The sequence below is a fragment of the Eumetopias jubatus genome, unplaced genomic scaffold (genome assembly GCF_037043125.1).
Source record: "Eumetopias jubatus isolate StellerSeaLion01/CBP00866 unplaced genomic scaffold, mEumJub1_p1.0 scaffold_4, whole genome shotgun sequence".
NCBI lineage: Eukaryota > Metazoa > Chordata > Mammalia > Carnivora > Otariidae > Eumetopias > Eumetopias jubatus.
Window position 1 is genome coordinate 176,966,813 of NW_028274810.1, and position 13,516 is coordinate 176,980,328.

Consider the following 13,516-nt stretch of genomic DNA (forward strand, 5'->3'; position numbering starts at 1 on the left):
ACTTTGTTTCTTGGGGAAGATGGCCCTAGAAGAAGTTCTGTCAATGCAGATTTGGAAGAATCAATTGGATACTTCACTTACATGTGAATACACTTATAAGAAATTTTCATGGAGTTGGGATTTTTAAAGGTCTTGGGTTATTTTCTTTTCAAAAAAAATTTTTTATTCATTTTTGAGAGAGAGAGAGCACACGCACGAGCATGAGTGGGGGGAAGGGCAGAGGGAGAAGCAGACTCCCCGCAGGGAGCCCGATGCAAGGCTCAGTTCCAGGACCCCGAGATCATGACCTGAGCTGAAGCCAGACACTTAACCAACTGAGCCACCCGGGTGCCCCCGTTGTTGTGTTCCTAAATCCTTGCCATCACGTGCGAATCCTTAAAGCTACCTGTGGTAATCCACGAATGTCAAGCATCTACTACACACCTCTTCCCCTTATAGACAATATGTGTTTACAAGACTAGAAAAGATTTATGTGTCTAAATGGCTAGAGGTGCTCTCTCTAATTTAGTACTGACCAAGTAGCAGTCCTAGTGACACCCAGCCCCTTAGGTTACCCATTCATTAAGGTACAACACACTTGTTCTCTCAGGGGCACGTGCTCAGCCCTCTCTGCTGTGCCCATGGGAAGTCTTGTTCCTCCTCAAGCCTCCAGGCTTCCCGTAACTGCTGCCCGCACAGCCCAGACCCCAGAATTGAGGATTCCTGCCAAGCCATCCCCAGATGCTGCATAAGGGAAGGCATGGGAAGCTGGGCTTAAAAATGCTTTGTGATGACGTATACAGGAATCTGTTTGGTCAAACTGGCATTTATCATTCAGCTCACTTGGGATACTCCATTAATCACTAAAAACAGCAACTAACATTTTACTCAAGGGGCAAAGAGACTACTTGGGAAAAGCTAATATACCTATAAAAGCTGTTTACTAAAATATTGAGGTCCGTTTGAGGAGAATACCTTTAAGTTGCATTCCTTGTAACTCTCATTTTATTCTCAGTGTATGATTATCTCAAGACACAACTAACATTTACTAAATAAAATTAAACTCAGCTTTGGAGGTAGCAGCCCCTTGTAAGAATCTTGAATAGGGAATTAAAATTTTTCTATCTTTTAAAAAATCCATTATTTTACTCCTACATAAGAGCAAATAATGCTATGTACATTTCTGAGCATGTCTTCTCTAAGACACAGTTATTCTATTGATGGTGAAGAAATTTGCATAGTCCAGGATGTTTAAGACGATGCCCCAAAATCTGTGTTCCCAAAACAGTCACTCATAGAAAACATCATCTCTCAGATACTTCTTCCCCTTTTCATTTAAATCCTGTACTTTATCAACATATAAAGTATGATCTGTACAATGAAAAATACATTAAATTCCAATTAAAAATGTTGAGGTGACTCTTTGATATAGTCCTAGAAATGCATTTTTAGGTTTAAAATAGAAGCTGTTTTTTCCTTAGGGAGTCTACTATGACTGCTCTAACAAATTACCACAAACTTAGTGGCTTTAAAATGACACAAATGTATTATCTTTACAGTTCTGGAGGTCAGAAGTCTATAGCAGTCTCATTGAGCTTAAGTCAGAGTGTCCTCAGGGATCTATTTCATCTGGAGGTTCCAGCTTCTAGAATCTGCCCACATTCCTCGGCTTGCAGTTGCTTTCCATCTTCAAAGCCAGCAGTGGCCGGTCAAGTCTGTCTCAGTCTATCACTCTGTTCTGCCTCCCTCTTCCATGTTGAAAGGCTCTTTGATTACATGGGGCCCATCCAGTTAATCCAGGATAATCTCTTTGTTTTCAGGTTAGCTGGTTAGAAATCTCCATGTCATCTGCAACCTCTATTTCCCCTTGCCATATAGCATAACCTATTCACAGGCTCCTGCTTACAACATGGACACCTTGGCGGGGCGGGGGGGGGGGGGAGGGCATTTTTCTACCTGTCACGGGGAGAAGAATAAGTATTCAACACTCACCCTGTCCATTAGATAGCCTTAGTCAAATAGTCCAATAGTGAGTAGAGATGTCTGGTCTTTGCCAGTCACTGTCTGTTATACTTTGTCTTCTTGTATTTGCTTAGCTTTCTCATTCCTAGTGAGGATGATAATACAGATTGTGTCTGGTCAAAATGGGATGAGTTAAAGTTTTACTGTGATTTGTTTCTAACAATGATTTTATCATGTCTTGTTCTAGGAAGAAAAAATGAAAATGCCTGTAAAGGAGCTCCTAAAACCTGTTCTTTACTAGATAAATTTCCTGAGACAACAGGATGCCGAAGAGGACAGGTACCAAGCATGTCTTCAATGATGGGAAGAACAGAATTCGTTATTAGGAATAAGGGAGTGCTGACCTTTATAAAGAAACTGTTATTTGGTCCAACGAAGGCGTCTTTTTTCAGTCTGTCTTTAATGAAACATAATTTCATGTGGTTGATGTCAGAATTGAGGGCAGGAAGTGTTTAGTGTTTATCGCTTGGTGGAAAATCAGAGTCCTTATCAAAGAAATAAGACGAGGGCGCCTGGGTGGCTCAGTTGGTTAAGCGACTGCCTTCGCCTCAGGTCATGATCCCGGAGTCCCGGGATCGAGTCCCACATCAGGCTCCGTGCTCAGCAAGGAGCCTGCTTCTCCCTCTGACCCTACCCCCTCTCATGTACTCTCTCTCTCTCATTCTCGCTCTCTCAAATAAATAAATAAATCTTTAAAAAAAAAAGAAGACGAGAATATAAATTCTAAACCTTACAAAGGTTCAAATTCAAATTGACATAGTTTTATCCTGTAACTTTAATTTAGCACTTCCTCCACCCCTCGATAAATGGATGACCAGTTTGTTATATTTTCTGTGCAGATCAAATATTCCGTCATGCACCCAGGAACTCACGTGTGGCCACACACAGGGCCCACCAACTGCAGGCTCCGAATGCACCTGGGCTTGGTGATTCCCAAGGAAGGCTGCAAGATCCGATGTGCCAATGAGACCAAGTATGTCTCCTGCCACCATTGTCTCTCTTATCCTCTGAGGATGGGTGTTCATTACAACCAGTCTATGTTCAGTTGGGTTATTTCTCCTCCTTTGTAATGAAAGTAGGCTGGGACGGGTGATATTAATCCATACTCAAGCCTGTGTCCCTTCTTTGTTCTGTCTACTAGTCTGGAGACACCCCTCCATTCTAGGGATGCCCTCCCTAATCATTTCTTCCCACACTACTCTCATCTCCTTGAAGCGCCTTCTCGATTTTCTTTCTAGATGGACAGACTTGCATTCAGTCGCCTGTGTTGTACCGAGCCCTACATGTATTACACATTGTGCTTCTTGCTCTACAACTTGAGTGATTCATAAATGCAAAGAGTCCCCCTTCCTCAAGAAAATACCCAGTGATAGTTCTGTGTTTTGCTCTGGAGGAGGCAGCATGGTGCAACAAGAAGCAGACTGCCTTTTTCAAATCCCAGCTCTGCCACCTAATCCTATATAACCTTGGCCAGTTCCTTAATCCCCTCGAGCCTCAGCCTCCTTACTTATAAAATTGGACCTGATGCCGTCTGCTTTGTAGGATTGTTATAGGATTAAATGAAATAATGCATTCACGGCACTGAGCCCACATCGTAGCGGGAGTGGGACATGGTGAATGTTAGGCCCTTCTCCCCATGCCTTTGGCTGTCCTAATGCGATTACTCCGTCCACCCAGAAGGCCCTTCTTTTCACCCATCCAAAATAAACCTGTTACTAAGATCCAATGTCATTTCATAAAAAGGAGCCTCTTTTCTGACTTAATGGAATGTATATAGTGTATGTTCTCCGTAATCCTGTTCTTTATCCTCCGTTGCTTTTTATCAATTAGCATATGTTAGGCTAATCTCTATGAGCTATAAGCTCCTGGAGGGCAGAAACCAAGTTGTTGTCTACTTAGGCATTTGTCATGGTCCTCAGTAGAGGTCTGATGGAGAGGGCTGTTCCTGAGTACACAGAGTCATTCGTTTGGTTATTGGCAGAGACCTGCCCACCCTGGACATGGCTGGCACAGCAGCACAAAGATTCAGAGTTGAATCCGATGGGGGCCTTCTCCTGCCAGACGTGCCTAATCGGGGACATAGCACAGGCTCAGATGTTGTGAGTCGTAAGAGAGGTAGAGATAAAAATGCTACAGATGGGTCGGTGGGCAAGTAGCTCATTTGCTGCTGGGGTTTGAGAATCTTGACAGTGGTGATTTTTAAAGACCACTTTAAAAATGGATTTTGGAAATCCAAAGCTGGGAGAAAAGGGGCGTTGCCGGCTGAAAGAACAGGATCTGCAGGGGCACTAAAGCCAGAAATTATAGGGCACACGTGAAGAATATGGAATGATTTCCGCAACCAAGAGTGTAGGATACTGTCGTGTAGGTAAACCGATGCACGTTAAAATTTTCAAGAGTTTATTTGAGCGTACACTGATTCACATCAGATAGCATCAAACCAAAGGTGGTTAGGAGCGTGCCAGGATAGGAGGTGGGGGCAGGGTTTCCAAAGAGAAGATGCTGAAGCGAAGCAAAGCCAGTATTTGACTGGCTATAGTGCAAGTGGCTGCCTTGTTTGGGGAAACCCAGTTGGCTATTTGTGATTGGTTGCTCTTCACCTTCACTTTCTCAGATTCAAGTGCATTGACTCTGGCTTAGGCTTTGGTTTGCTTACGTAGCCCTCCAAGACATTAAAGCCACCCCCTTGTCTAAAAACTTTAACAGCACATAGAGAATAAAGGTTGGAAAATGAAAGAATGGAATAGAAGCCCAATCGTACAAAGCTTTGAATACCAGCAAGTGGGATCGGAGCTTTGTCAGGAAGATATTCTGGAAGCCATGAGGAAAAGCTGTGGGAGAGGACAGGAAAAACAGTTAACAGCCTGTCAGAGCAGCCCACCCAAGAAGAGCTGGACTTGGGATGCTGGAAACAAAGGGAGAGTAATAGGGGCGCCTGGGTGGCTCAGTCATTAAGCATCTGCCTTTAGCTCAGGTCATGATCCCAGGGTCCTGGGATCGAGCCCCACATCGGGCTCCCTGCTCAGTGGGGAGCCTGCTTCTCCCTCTCCCTCTGCTGCTCTCCCTGCTCATGCTCTCTCTCTCTCTGTATCTCTGTGTCTCAAATGAATAAATAAAATCTTTAAAAGAAACAACAAAAACAAAGGAAGAGTAACAAAGCAGGTTACTGGGAAGGAGACATGAAGATTGACTCAAGTGAATCCCAAGTGCGGTGCAAAGGAGGGGAAGTTTAAGGTGACTTGGCAGTGTCCATTTTGGTCAGTAGAAGGCTGTTGATGCTTTAGCAAATACTGAGATCTTGGGAGGTGTGAAGTAAGTTCAGGGAAATGGATAATGAGTTCTGTGTTTGTATATTTTTTATATAAGTTGCTACTGGAACACAGTCGTGGGAATATCCAGGAAGCGGCTAGATACAGATGCCTGGAGCTCAGGAGAGAAATCAAGTCTGGACATAAAGGTTCAAGGGGCAGACTTAGCAGGAGGTTCTGGAGGAAGCTGGAGACTCCGTAAAACACATCCACACTTAGAAGGCAGAAAGACAAGGAACCAACAAGGAGATGGGGCCGCAGGGGGCAGAGTTGGTGGGGCCAGGACAAGAAGCAGAGAGAGCCGAACAGGGAAAGGTTCCTCCTGAGATGGAATGGATTTTGGCAAGCCTTTGGGAACTCTGTTTGGGTCGGCTGGGTTTCCACCAAAGGGAAGAGGGGTGAGGACACGGCGGGGGACCCCGGGAATACAAAGAGAATGCTGGGGAACAAGAGCAAATAACCACGGGCAGTGAAGACAGCAAGAGCACCAGGCCTGTTTCTTGAGTACTGCCTTATGGTTATAAACTTGTTGGTTGTTATCTCTGTCTCTGTCTCTGTCTCTCCTTCCCTCCTTCCCTCCCTCCCTCCCTCCCTCCTCCTTTCTATTTATTTTTTTTAAATTTCTAATCTGTCCTGCTTATAGATACTTTCGGAAAAATCCCTAGACAAAGGTCCACTGAGGAATCGGTAGAGAGAAGGGCAGGCATGCACTGATCCTAGTCATCAGAGGCCCTGAGGCAATGAGGAACCCAGGCTGAAGGGACGGATATGGCAGCGAGGGAGGGGAGCGGGTGGACAGTGCCAGAGGCTTAAACAAGAAGCCAAGCAGGGCTCTCACCACGAAAGTGACGCTGGGAGAGGTGTCCCGGAGCACGGGTGCAGTGCGCCGCCCCCCCCCGCCCCCAGGCTCCCAGCAAACACCCGGTGACCGTGCTTGACAAAGGAGGGGGACTGCCAACCCCTCCCCTCAAGTCGAAAGTGTGTTTAGGTGAACTGTCTTCACCTACCTGAAGTAGCCCCAGTCCTGCTTTCATGTGGAAGATGAGCTTGAGCAAGAAGGTTAACTCGGCGAACCCTCCGTTTCCACTGTGCTAAAATATAACCTACTCCACGTGACAGGAAGTTCCTGTTGATAACAATAACTTGCAGGTGGTGTATTTTTCGGTGTTTATTAAAAAGACCTTTCTACCCACCTACCAAGGGTTGGGCCAGGATGGCAGCCGAGGATGAAGTACTTCTGGTTCTTTCGGCCCTGGAGAGCCCATAAGGCATCAATGCCTTTCCGCCTCATCATGATGGCCGGTCAACACCCTTCTCTGTGTCCCTTCTCTTGTACTGTATATTGTGTTACATTCTCATCCTCAGTAAGCCTTCACTCAGGGGTGATTGGGTCAGGTGAAGTACTTCATTACAAAAATAGTGTTTTTCCGAAGAGACATGGGTCCATTAAAGAACTGTGTAATGCTTGCAGTGAAAATAGCTAGATATCTGAAGAGGAGACAGGTGGTCTCTAAACTCGGAAGACAGAAAGACTGTAATAGGAAACCTGGAAGTTTCACGCTGTTACTTGTAGAAATACTATTAGTGTGGAAAGAGAAACACATATACCAAGAAATCAGGCTTTCTTGTGCTAGGCAACAGGAAGCAATTTTCAGAGCCTCTCAACTTCCAAAGGAGTAGTTTACTCCTAACAATTTGTGCACTGGAGTTCTCAGGTATTAATAATCACATCGCTATTTCTCCAGGGCTACTTCTCCGGGGCTACTTCTCCGGCTAACGTGCATGTTGTTTAAATATTCCATCCCTGCGAAACATAGCACAGCAATTTTTATCTGAAGATGAGCTCGCAGATAGGCAGCCTTTTATCAGTATAAATAAAATGATCATTTAAAATTCATAAATGCCCTCTGACTATTAAAACTGATGCATAATGCACATTCCTTGTACATAATTTGTAAAACACAGAGAAGCAAAACAGAAAAAAGTATTTTTTTGATCTGGATACTCAGAGGTATTGCCCAGATGCTTCTCAATACCTGCCTATGTATATTCGTGAGGAGGAACACAGGAATGATAAATAGCGTGCTTGCTGTGCGAAGCAGCTCTGAGGATGCCATTAATTTATCAATCCTCACGACAGTAACCCCTAAGGGTTATTAAAATTCCTGTTTTACAGCTGGGGAGACTGAGGTATAGAGACTCCAAGTAACTTCCCCAGGGTCACTCAGCTTAGTAAGCGCTGATGTTTGTGTGAGTTTTCCTACGGCTGCCATACCAAATTGCTACAACCTGGGTAACTTAAAACAACAGAAATGCATTGTCTCATAGTTCTGGAGTCCGGAAGTCTGAAGTCAGGTATCAGAAGGGTTGGTTTCTTCCAGAGGTTCTGAGGGAGAATCCGTGCCCTGCCTCTCTCCTGGCTTCTGGTAGCTGCCAGCCGTTTTTGGTGTTTCTTGGCTTGTAGACATCTCTCCAGTCTCTGTCTCTGCCAGCACCTCACCTTCCCCCTGTGTGTTCTCCCCTTCCCTCTCTCTCTTTTAAAGACTTATTTATTTGAGGGAGGGGGGAGGGGCAGAGGAAGAAGGAGAGAGAGAATGGCAAGCAGACTCCCTGCTGAGCCTGACGCAGGGCGTGATCCCATGACCCTGAGATCAGGACCTGAGCCGAAATCAAGAGTCGGATTCCCAGCCGAATGAGCCACATGGGCACCCCTCCCCTTCTCTTTTATAAAGGTACTTATCATTGGATTTAGAGCCCAGCCTAATTCAGGATGGTCTCATCTCAGGATCTTTAACTTCATTAAAACTCTAAAGATGCTTTTTCCAAATAAAGATACATTCACAGTTTCCAGGTGGACATACTTTTGGGGGGGAGGTCACCATTCAACCCACTACAATACTGGAACGAAGATTTGGTGCCAGGCCTTCTGGCTTGAAAGTCTGTGTAGCCTCAACCCCGTAGCCTCATTATGTATAGGTTTCTGGGCTTTTGGGGTTTTGGAGATGGTGGTTACAAAATTAAGATCATCCTATACTTAAAAGGTGATCAGGGTGAATGCTGGTTTCCATGTCCAGACAACAAGGTATCAAGTAGAGAAAGCAGCTGGAGAGTTTCCGTTTTGGGCCATTTGTGTCAGCCCTGACAGGCCATGCTTTGTGGTCTGTCAAATGAGCTCATTTGTGATCTTGATCCAAAACTGAATGAACTTGAGTCAGTGGATAAACATGTCATTGGCAAGCGGCAACTAATTTCTATCCTCATGGCATGGCCAAGTTGTTTGAGTTTTGGATGATCTTAGACAGAAATTTTTTCTCCTGAGTCTCCCAGAGGGCCTCCAGGACATGCTAGAACCAGGCTGCAGGAAAGAAGAGTCTCTGTGTGGCTCTCCTGGAGACTCAGCATTATTGCCTGCAAATGGCCAGCTGGAAATACTGGACAAGACCAATACACACCAGGAAAGTGTGTGTCAGCATCACACTGAAGAAATAAATTGGCAATAAGTCATTTAATTCCTCTCTCTGTTGCTGTAGAAATAATGGCCCTCTACTATAACATACTTCAAGTAGTTGATAATGTATTTTTTTCATTAATCTCTCAAGTTTCTAATTAGGAAGATCCCGTGGAAGGCCCACTAAAATATTAACAGTAAGAGAGAGAAAGACTTAATTTTTTACAGCCACCATGAATCGTTCATAGGCAGCATTTGTTTGGTTTTTATAAAGCGTCCGAGCAGATAAAGTCTTAAAATTTTCCCTGGAATCCTAGCTCTTCTGTTTCACAAAATGTAACCATCTTCCTTCCCAACCGCAATGTGACCTCATCCACAAGTCACCATTCAAGTCTGCCCATCTGGGGTTGCAGGTTGAAAATGGCTTTTTTAACTAGATAGCTTTCCCAAAGGTTTGTCATTGAATAGGTAACATTTTGCCCTCTTTCTTCCTTTCCTTGAGCAACTTGGTGAATTAAAAATATCAGTAGAGTCTCTTAGTCCCTGTTCTGGTTGGCACAGTGTGTTGATAGGATTCGTCCACACACATACCCAGCGACACCTCCACAGGGAATGGTGGTTCCCACACGAAATACGAATTGTGTGCAAACATTTTGTTTGTTGAACTGATTGTTGAGGAATTGGAATGTTGGAATCCACTTTGCTACGGCAATATTAAATGGTGTGGCGGTTCCTGGGCCAGCCCTCTGAAGCTTTTACCTCACCATCTTTAGACAACTTGCATCATCTGTCTGAGCCTTAATTTCCTCATCTGTAAGATGGGAAGAGAATCAAAGCATATCTTCCTATGGTTTTGAGTTTTAAAGCAATCCACAGGGATGCCCTCGGAACTGTTTTTACAGAGTACTATGTGGCGAAAGCACTCAATGTACTTGATCATTTACTGTCCTCTTGTCTGATTGCTGCAAAAATGGAGACTTTTGTCTCTTACATTCCAGGGAGCGAGACCAAGCACTCCCCCACCATCGGAGGTGGTTCGTGTAACCTGGAGTGTGCGCTCTGGCAGGGAGGAGGTGGGGCTGTAACGGGTTAGAAGACAAGACAAGAAGCCAAGGGTGTGCGGGGCCCAAGCCGGTGGAGGCAGGGATGGTCCACATACAGTTGGAGACTGTGATTTGATAGGCATGGGGCCAGAAGGGATGCTGGAGAAAGGAGCATCGGCAGGAACACAGCTGATCGCTCCGCCCCTCCCTGCTGCATCTCTCCTTTCCCTCCCTGTGCCCCGACCCTGGAACTAGAGGTACGTGGGGAGTGGGCAGTGGCATTCCACCTGAGGCCTTAGGAGTCTTCTCCTGCCTTTCCTCTTTCTTTACCCTCTTTGGGCTTTCTCAGCTATGTTCCAGAGCCTTCTGGTACTGTTTGACCTGGGACCCAGAAGAGGAAGCCCAGAGCTTCCAGAGAGGCAGCAGTGGGGTGCGCAGGAGGGCATAACCCGGAATCCCCAGGCCTCTGTGCAGGAGGGAAGCCCCATGGCAACCGGGGGTGGGGGGGCTCTTCCATGAGGGGCTGGGAGATACGCCAGGGGTGCATACATATACAGTCTATTGGGAAGAGGGCTTCTTTGTGAAGTTAACCATCTTTTATTGGAATTCGTATTTTGACGTTAAATAAAATAACAAATACTATACCCATTTCTTTTTTTTTTATTTTGTTATGTTATGTTAATCACCATACAATACATCATTCGTTTTTGATGTGGTGATCCACGATCCATTATTTTCATATAACACCCAGTGCTCCATGCAATACATGCCCTCCTTAATACCCATCACCGGCCTAACCCATCCCCCCACCCCCTCCTCTCTGAAACCCTCAGTTTGTTTTCCAGAGTCCATAGTCTCTCATGGTTCATCTCCCCCTCCGATTCCCCCCCCTTCTCCTAATGTCCTCCACGCTATCCCTTATGTTCCACAAATAAGTGAAACCATATGATAATTGACTTTCTCTGCTTGACTTATTTCACTTAGCATCATCTCCTCCAGTCCCATCCATGTTGATGTAAAAGTTGGGTATTCATCCTTTCTGATGGCTGAGTAATACTCCATTGTATATATGGACCACGTCTTCTTTATCCGTTCATCTGTTGAAGGGCATCTCGGCTCCTTCCACAGTTTGGCTATTGCAGACATTGCTGCTATGAACATTGGGGTGCATATGGCCCTTCTTTTCACTACATCTGTCTGTGGGGTAAATACCCAGGAGTGCAATTGCTGGGTGATAGGGTAGCTCTATTTTTAAATTTTTGAGGAACTTCCACACTGTTTTCCAGAGTGGCTGTACCAAGTTGCATTCCCACCAACAGTGTAAGAGGGTTCCTCTTTCTCCACAACCTCTCCAACATTTGTTGTTTCTTTCCCTGTCCATTTTTGCCATTCTAACTGGTGTAAGGTGGTATCTCAATGTGGTTTTGATTTGAATTTCCCTGATGGCTAATGATGACGAACATTTTTTCATGTGTCTGTTAGCCATTTGTATGTCTTTTTCAGAGAAGTGTCTTTTCATATCTTCTGCCCACTTTTTGACTTGATTATTTGTCTTTTGGGTGTTGAATTTGAGAAGTGCTTTATAGATCTTGGATACCAGCCCTTTATCTGTAGTGTCATTTGCAAATATCTTCTCCCATTCTGTGGGTTGCCTCTTTGTTTTGTTGACTGTTTCCTTTGCTGTGCAGAAGCTTTTTATCTTGATGAAGTCCCAAAAGTTCATTTTTGCTTTTGTTTCACTAGCTTTTGGAGATGTATCTTGAAAGAAGTTGCTGTGGGCGATGTCAAAGAGGTTACTGCCTATGTTCTCCTCTAGGATTCTGATGGATTCCTGTCTCACATTGAGGTCTTTCATCCACTCCGAGTTTATCTTTGTGAATGGTGTTAGAGAATGGTCGAGTTTCATTCTTCTGCATGTGGCTGTCCAGTTTTCCCAGCACCATTTAGTGAAGAGACTGTCTTTTTTCCATTGCATGTTTTTTCCTGCTTTGTCAAAGATTATTTGACCATAGAGTTGAGGGTCCATATCTGGGCTCTCTATTCTGTTCCATTGGTCTGTATGTCTGTTTTTGTGCCAGTACCATGCTGTCTTGGTGATCACAACTTTGTTAATATAGCTTGAAATCGGGCAACGTGATGCCCCCAGCTTTGTTTTTCTTTTTCAGCATTTCCTTGGTGATTCGGGGTCTTTTCTGATTCCATACAAATTTTAGGATTGTTTGTTCCAGCACTTTGAAAAATGTCATTGGAATTTTGATCGGGATGGCACTGAAGGTATAGATTGCTCTGGGTAGCGTAGACATTTTAACAATGTTTATTTTTCCGATCCATGAGCATGGAATATTTTTCCATCTTTTTGTGTCTTCTTCAATTCCTTTCATGAGTGTTGCGTAGTTTCTTAGAGTATAGATCCTTTACCTCTTTCGTTAGGTTTATTCCGAGATATATTATGGTTTTTGTACTATTGTAAATGGAATCATTTCTCTAATTTCTCTTTCTTCAGTTGCGTTGTTAGTGTATAAGAAAGCAACTGATTTCGGAGCATTGATTTTGTATCCTGCCACATTACTGAATTGCTGTATGAGTTCTAGTAATCTGGGGGTGGAGTCTTTTGGGTTTTCCACATAAAGTATCATGTCGTCTGCGAGAAGAGAGAGTTTGATTTCTTCTTTGCCAATTTGAATACCTTTTATTTCTTTTTGTTGTCTGATTGCTGTTGCTAGGACTTCTAGTACTATGTTGAACAATAGTGGCGAGAGTGGGCATCCTTGACGTGTTCCTGATCTTAAGGGAAAGGCTCTCAGCTTTTCCCCATTGAGGATGATATTCGCTGTGGGTTTTTCATAGATGGATTTTATGAACTTGAGGAATGTTCCCTCTATCCCTATACTCTGAAGAGTTTTAATCAGGAAAGGGTGTTGTATTTTGTCAAATGCTTTTTCTGCATCGGTTGAGAGGACCATATGGTTCTTCTCCCTCCTCTTATTAATGTGTTCTATCACATTGATTGATTTGCGAGTGTTGAACCACACTTGCATCCCGGGGGTAAATCCCACTTGGTCGTAGTGGATGATCCTTTTAATGTATTGTTGGATCCTGTTAGCTAGGATTTTGTCGAGGATTTTGGAATCCATATTCATCAGGGATATCGGTCTGAAATTCTCCTTTTTGATGGGGTCTTTGCCTTGTTTGGGGATTAAGGTAATGCTGGCCTCATAGAATACTATACCCATTTCTCAGGTGAAAGCTTGTTGAGTATATCCTGTGAAATGTAATATGAAGACTGAAGCCCTAACCTATAGCTTAGCTCAGAGAATGAAGAGACTTTTAGTGCTGAAAGGAGCCTTAGACGCCATCTTCTCCACCTCTGTCATTGCACAAATGGGGAAACCGAGGCCCCTACGTGAAGTGCTTTATCACACGGCTAATCGCAGCTGTGAGAACAAGAACACAGATGTCGTAGAATCCAGAAAAGTGCTTTGTCCAGATAAACAGGCAGGTAAAGAGAGAGAGAGAGAGAGAGAGAGAGAGAGGGAGAGTGTGTGTGTGTGTGTTTCTGTCTGCATGTATTAGAGAGAGAGAAGAGTTTTATATTTCAGTTCTAGTATGTGCCAGGTTTTCTAATGTAGTCACAACTGAGAGATTTCAGTAGATCAGAATTAATGAGCACTGTGTTAAGTAGCCCCCTTCCTGAGCTCTTTGAGCCTTTTCTGAAT

The 13,516-nt window shown here is 44.3% G+C and overlaps 1 protein-coding gene across 4 annotated transcripts in view; it reads left to right on the plus strand.

Annotated features, from left to right (window-relative positions):
- Positions 1 to 13,516, plus strand: part of ASPH (aspartate beta-hydroxylase) — a 212,714-nt gene that overhangs the window by 190,338 nt on the left and 8,860 nt on the right. For all 4 annotated transcript variants that reach the window (XR_015768103.1, XM_088022826.1, XM_088022829.1 and 1 more), the window contains 2 exons: positions 2,189 to 2,280; positions 2,841 to 2,974. Coding sequence is in view for 3 of the 4 variants with exons in the window: in XM_088022826.1 (XP_087878952.1) it covers positions 2,189 to 2,280; positions 2,841 to 2,974 (226 nt within the window). In the remaining variant the exon portion in view is untranslated. The remainder of the gene's footprint in view (positions 1 to 2,188; positions 2,281 to 2,840; positions 2,975 to 13,516) is intronic.